The 6,542-nt window shown below is 49.4% G+C and overlaps 1 protein-coding gene across 1 annotated transcript; it reads left to right on the plus strand.

Moving 5' to 3' along the window:
* Positions 1-882: 882 nt before the first annotated feature.
* Positions 883-2,627, plus strand: C1QTNF8 (C1q and TNF related 8; the record flags this gene model as incomplete). Its single annotated transcript, XM_084216241.1, has 2 exons — positions 883-1,105; positions 2,080-2,627. The coding sequence occupies 2 exons, from the start codon at positions 883-885 to the stop codon at positions 2,625-2,627; spliced, it is 771 nt and encodes a 256-aa protein (XP_084072367.1).
* Between the last annotated feature and the right edge of the window lie 3,915 nt (positions 2,628-6,542).

Consider the following 6,542-nt stretch of genomic DNA (forward strand, 5'->3'; position numbering starts at 1 on the left):
TTCCTCTTCTCTCCCCATGTGAGGCATTTTTTTTCCCCCTGGATTTCTCCCAGTATCAGCTCCAATTTTCCTTGGGAGCAGGACATTGATGAGCCAGAGAAAATTCCTCTATTTTCCCCATCTGAGACATTTTCTCCCTAGATCTCTCTCAGCATCCAGAACCTTTGGAGCTCACAGGGAGCAGATGAAAATCTAACCAAGGATTCCCAAACCCCAGGGTCTGTGCCGAGCAAATCCAGTTTGGTGCAGCTCTTTGGGTTTCCTTTCCACACATGGGAAAACCAAACTGGAAAATACACACAGGAATTCCGATTGGAAGAGAATATGGGAATGGATAAATCATGGAAAGAAGTCACCAGCAAGAGGCTGCCGGAGAACATTTAAAGATAGAAATGCTTTCGATTTCTTTTGGGTTTGGTTTTCTTCTGGGCTTTTCCTCCCCCAAAAAATCATGTTTCGGCTCTATATTTAAATAAAACTCCGTATTTTGCCCTTCATTTTGAATTTTTTGGGATACTGAAGCACCAAACAAACCAACAGAGCATCCCTTTTGTCTTTTCCCCAGAAATTTCCTGTCGCACTCGTTCCAAGAGCTTTTCCAGCAGAGCTTCTGCTCCCAGCAGGTTTTGTTTGGCTTGGGATTTTTTTCCCCCCCGTCCTTTTGTTGACCTGGTGTCCCTCAGCAGCTGTCACAGGTAATGCCAGCCAGGAATTGCCTTTTCCAGGCTCCGAGGGGCACCGTTCCCACCCGGAGTCTCCCGGTGCCACTCCAGGATCCGTTAATCATTAACCCCAAGGAAAGCACTCGCCAGGTGGCCCTGATTGGGATCGCCCCGTTAATGGTTTGTGTTCCCTCTCCTCCCCAGCTGCTCCCGAGGGAGGATGAGCACCGTGATCCTGCTGCTGCTGCTGCTGCTTCCCGCCGGGAATGCCGGCTCCCAGCCGGAGCAGGCGCTGCCCAGGCGGCGCCTGGCGTGCGTCAGGTGCTGCGGGCCCTCGGAGCAGCCCGTGTCCATCTTCTCCCAAAGGTCCGCCAGGATGAGCGGCCATCCCCAATATTCCCTGCCCAAAATCCAGCCCACCATCGACATCACCATCCTCAAAGGTGGGTGTGCAGCTCGCTTCCCCCCCACACCTTCTCCTTGCTGCTCTTCCTCCGTGCTTCCCTTCGGAAAATTCAGCTCAAAATTCACGAACGAGGGCACGGGGTGCCCAAAAGTGCCCAAAATCAGGTTGTGCCCAAAAGTGCCCAAAACGAGGTTAAGGGGTGCCCAAAATGTGGTTGTGCCCAAAGGTGTCCGAAATAGGGTCAAAGGCACCAAAATGTGCCCCAAAGTGCCAAAACAAGGTCAAGGGGTGTCCAAAAATGTGCCCAAGCAAAGGTCGAGGGGTGTCTGAAAGGTTGTCATGCCCAAAGTGTGTCCAAAAAAATGTCAAGGGTTGCCCAAAATATGGTGGTGTCCAAACATGGCCCAAAGTAAATCCTTCTGGGAACTGGGAAACTGCTGATACTTGAGCATGGATTAATCCTTCTGGGAGTTGGAAAGGTGCTGATAACTGACCATGGATTAATCCTTTTGGTAATTGGGCAGCTGTTGATATCTGATTGATATTTCCAGATTAATCCCTCTGGGAACTGGGAAACTGCTGATACCTGACCATGGATTAATCCTTCTGGGAACTGGGAGGGTGCTGATATCGGGTCAATATTCCTGGGTTAATCCTTCAGAGGAATGGGAAGGTGCTGATATCTGATTGATATTCCTGGGTTAATCCTTCTGGGAATTGGGAGGGTGCTGATACCTGATTGATATTCCTGGGTTAATCCTTCTGGGAATTGGGAGGGTGCTGATATCTGATCGATATTCCTGGGTTAATCCTTCAGAGAATTGGAAGGTGCTGCTATCTGACCGATATTCCTGGGTTAATCCCTCTGGGAATTGGGAAGGTGCTGCTATCTGACCGATATTCCCAGGTTGGGCAAACGCCCCAGCAGCCCCTCTGCCGCCCGTCTCCGGGCCATTCCCACAACCTGCTCCCCCATCCTTGTGTTTCCCGTCTCTCCCCTGACCCCGGCAGGCGAGAAGGGCGAGATGGGCGAGCGGGGGCTGCCCGGGGCCGCCGGGAAGGCGGGAGAGCGCGGATCCCGCGGGCTGAGCGGCCGCAAGGGCCAGAAGGGGCAGCCCGGCCCCCAGGGCCACCCCTGCAAGCAGCTCTTCGCCGCCTTCTCCGTGGGCCGCCGCAAGCCCCTGCACAGCTCCGACTACTTCCAGCCCGTCACCTTCGACACCGAGCTGGTCAACCTCTACCAGCACTTCAACATGTTCTCCGGGAGGTTCTTCTGCTACGTGCCCGGCGTTTACTACTTCAGCCTCAACGTGCACACCTGGAATTTCAAGGAGACCTACGTGCACCTGATGAGGAACGAGCAGGCCGTGGCCATCCTGTACGCCCAGCCCAGCGACAGGAGCATCATGCAGAGCCAGAGCCTGATGCTGGATCTGCAGGAGGGGGAGGAGGTTTGGATCAGGATGTTCAAGAGGGAGAGGGAAAACGCCATTTACAGCGAGGAGTCGGATCTTTACATCATCTTCAACGGGCACCTGATCAAAGCCGCCCTGGAGTAGGAGCTCCTCGGCTCCAGGGCGAAGCTTTGGGCCGTCCAGCAGTGTCTTCCCTCTAGAAGTGCGTCTCAGATTCCCTCTGGAATGGCTGCAGCCCTGGAGGAGTTGTTTTCCCACATCTGCGTGGCTCCAAGCCGCACAAGAATTCCAGGAGGTTCCCAGCTCCCTGCGGTTTGTCCAATTGACAGCAAAAATTTCCCTTCTTTCTCTGCATCTCCCATTCCGTTTGGAATATTTGCAGCCCTTGGAAGGGTGGGTTTTCCACTCATTTATGGATGGAGGGAACTGTTCCAACTCTATGAGAATTCCAGAAGTTTCCCAGCTCTCTGTGTAGCCCCTACAGGAACATCCCTGAAGGGCTGCAAAGTTGGCAGCAAAAATTTCTCTTCTTTCTCTGCATCTCCCATTCCATTTGGAATAGTTGGAAGGGTGGTTTTCCACCCCTGTGTGGACAAAGGTGGCTGTTCCACCTGCACAAAAATTCCAGAAGGTTCCCTGGTCCCTGTAAAGACCCTCAGGAACATCCCTGAGGAGTTTGCCAAGTTGAGAGCAAAAATTTCACCTTGTTCTGCATCTCCTGTCCCATTTGGAATATTTGAAGGGTGGGTTTCCACCCCTTTGTGGATGGAGGGAACTGTTCCACCTGCACAAAAATTCCAGAAGATTCCCAGCTCCCAGTGTAGCCCCACAGGAACATCCCCAAAAATTTGCCAAGTTGGCAGCAGAATTTCCCTCCTTTGCTGTGCTTTAGATAAAGGATTATAATAATTAGGATATAATTACTATATAATAATTATCCTTGAGGACCAGAGTGGTTATCCAGGTGCTAATTAAGGAATTTTGTTATTCCTGCAAAAATCTCAGCGAATAAGAGCCACCCCCCTCAGCAGAACCAAGCTGGCTCCTCTCAGGCAGGAATTTTGGCATTAAAATCAATATTTTGCACAGGAATTAATCCCAAATTCCAGCTTGGTTCCATCCTGTGTCATATTCCCTGCTTCCAACAGAATGGTGGAATCAGAGGAATAACAGCAGATGGATTCAGGAAAGCTTTTCCAGGGAAACAGAGCTCAGTACAGCCACAAGCTCCAGAGAAAAACTTCCCAGAAGAACATCCAGCCTGCCTGGGAATGTGCTTCCCAGCTGGACAAAATGCTGGGAATTTGGGATTTGCCAAGCTGGGATTTCAGGCTGGGCTCCCATCTGGATATTCCCATTCTGGAGCACCATCAGTTCTGGGAAATGGAGGAAAAACTGGAAAGAAAAAGGTTTTTGGGGTTTTTTTTTTTTAGGGATTTGGGGTTTTTCCTCAGAGATTACCATCTTGGAGCACCATCATTTCTGGAAAATGGAGGAAAAATAGGAAAGAAAAACGAGTTTTTCTTCAAGCAGTGATCTTTAGGGATTTGGGGGTGTTTTTCTCAGAAATTACCATTTTATGGCATCATCATTTGTGGAAAGTGAAGGAAAAACTGGGAAGAAAAAGGAGCTTTCCTTCAAGCAGTGATTTTTAGGGATTTGGGCTTTTTTTTTCCTAAAAAATTATGGATAGAACCATGGTGCATGCAGCAAAACCCCATCATTTATCCCATTCCTTCTTCTCCTTTCTCCCAGTCTCTCGTTTGCTTCCCAAACTTTTTGTACAAGGAATCCAGGGGAATTCTTGCCAGGAAAACGCTTCCATGGATTTCACCTTCCCCAGCTTTGGGAAAAGTAGCTGAAATAAAGATTTTGCTTTCAGTACCTGGCATTGTTTCTCTCTTTTCCATAAGTTTTTCCGTAAGTTTTTCCACATTCCCTAGCTAAAAGCACCACACTGACCCTGGAAAAGCCTCTGGGGGCAATTTTAGCTCCTTTAATCCAAATAATTCCCAAAAGGAAGCTGTCACCAACTCCTTTTCCTCTAAATCAATCCCAAATCTTTAAGACCTCCAAAATTTCCTGAAAATGGGGACTTTAAAGCAGAAAATTCCAGATAAAAATGGATCCCAAGCCTTGAAACCTTGAGTGTGCTCCTGCTTCCCTTAACCCACATCCTGAAAAGGAAACCTGGGAAATTTCCATGACTTTTAAGCCACATTGGAGAGCTCCACATCTTTTATCCTCCTTTTCCAACTTCTAAATCCTCCCTGTCCCATCCCTATGCTGGAAAAAGAATTCCCAGGCCGGCAGGATCTCTGTGGGTGAGCAGGAGCATTCCCAGCTGGTCTGGAATTCCTCATTCCTCACAGATTCAGCAGTTTCCCCACAGTTTTGGCTCATTCCCGTCTCCCATTTGCTGCACTGACTAAAATCACAATTAAAAATTCCCTGATTATTGCCAGGGCTGGGAAAAACCCCACCCAGAACATTTTCAATCCACAGGAATTCCAGGGAAGTCCCTTTTTCCTGGAATCAGCAAAAAATCTGTCATTTTTATCCCTGAATAAATTCATCTCCAGGAGAGATATTTGGATTTTGGAGCTCTCATGACTCATCCCAGTGCCAGGAGCAGGGGAATCATTAAATCCACATTGATCCCAGGGGCACAACGACCTTTCCAAGCATCCAAAGGGATCCACAGGACCCAAATTATCCCTAATGGCCTAAAAACCACTGGGAATCCCAACCTGCCCCAAGGTTTTGGGGGAAAACTGGATCCCACAGGATCTCCTAAAATCCACCAGAAATCTCAGCCTGCTGAGGTTTTTTGGGAATTTATTGGAATCTTTAAAAGCTGAATGTCCAAAGATTTTCCCACTGCCACCTTTTAAAAATCCCTTTTCCAGGCTGGAATCCCTAAAATCCAAGTTAAAGCTCCTCTGCTCTGGGTTGTTCTGCTCCCTCTGTCCCAGGAATGCCACAATCCCTCACTCCCATCTCCTCCCAGCCTGTTTTGGGGATAAAGAGCCTGTTTGGGTGTGGCTCCATCCTTCTGGATGGATTTTTTTCAGGAATAACAACAGGCACCGGTGCCTTGGGCAAACTCTTCCCTTCCTCTCCAGGAGGAAACTTTGGATTTACAACAGGAACGGCCAGATAACATCGGGGCTGATAAGGAAACCAGGCAACAAATCAGGCTAATGGATTGCCTCTGGATGAGTGGAATGGGATTTAATGGCTCCAGCAAGGATCTGTCCCACCCCAAGGATTGGGAGAAAGAGCAGGAGATGGGAGGGGAAAGTGGGAAAACAAACAGAGAGCAAGAGAGCAATCCTGGCTAAAAGCTCCCGTGGAGACTTTGGCCTTCCACACCCTCCCTGCAGGCTGGGAATGGCAATTCCCAAACTCTGCACAGGCTGGGAATGGCAATTCCCAAACCCTGGACAGGCTGGGAATGGCAATTCCCAAACTCTGCACAGGCTGGGAATGGCAATTCCCAATCCCTGCACAGGCTGGGAATGACAATTCCCAATCCCTGCACAGGCTGGGAATGGCAATTCCCAAACCTTGGACAGGCTGGGAATGGCAATTCTCAATCCCTGCACAGGCTGGGAATGGCAATTCCCAATCCCTGCACAGGCTGGGCAATTCCCAAACTCTGCACAGGCTGGGAATGGCAATTCCCAAACTCTGGACAGGCTGGGAATCTCCATCATTCCCTGGAATGAGAGGTGGGATTCATTTCAGGAGTTCTCTGTTCTTGCTCCCTGCTCTGTTCCTGTAGATCCTGAGGATTCCTCATTCTCCTCCTGGTTTTCCAGAGTGGTTTTATTTTTTCTGGCAAGATCCAGAAAACCTGTGTGCGCTCTCTGCCCTCAGCACCTTTTCCTTGCTTGATTTTGGGAGATTTCCTCTTCTTTCCCGGTTTTTCAGGAAAATCCCTGGGATTCGGATGGGGCAGGGCTTTCCTGTGGGAAAACTCAGGATTTGTGTCCTTGCAGGGCTGGATTTGGCCCCAGCAGAGGTGTGGGAAAAGCTTCATCCCCTCAGGAATGG

Source organism: Fringilla coelebs (genome assembly GCF_963513975.1).
Source record: "Fringilla coelebs genome assembly, chromosome: 16".
NCBI classification, from domain to species: domain Eukaryota; kingdom Metazoa; phylum Chordata; class Aves; order Passeriformes; family Fringillidae; genus Fringilla; species Fringilla coelebs.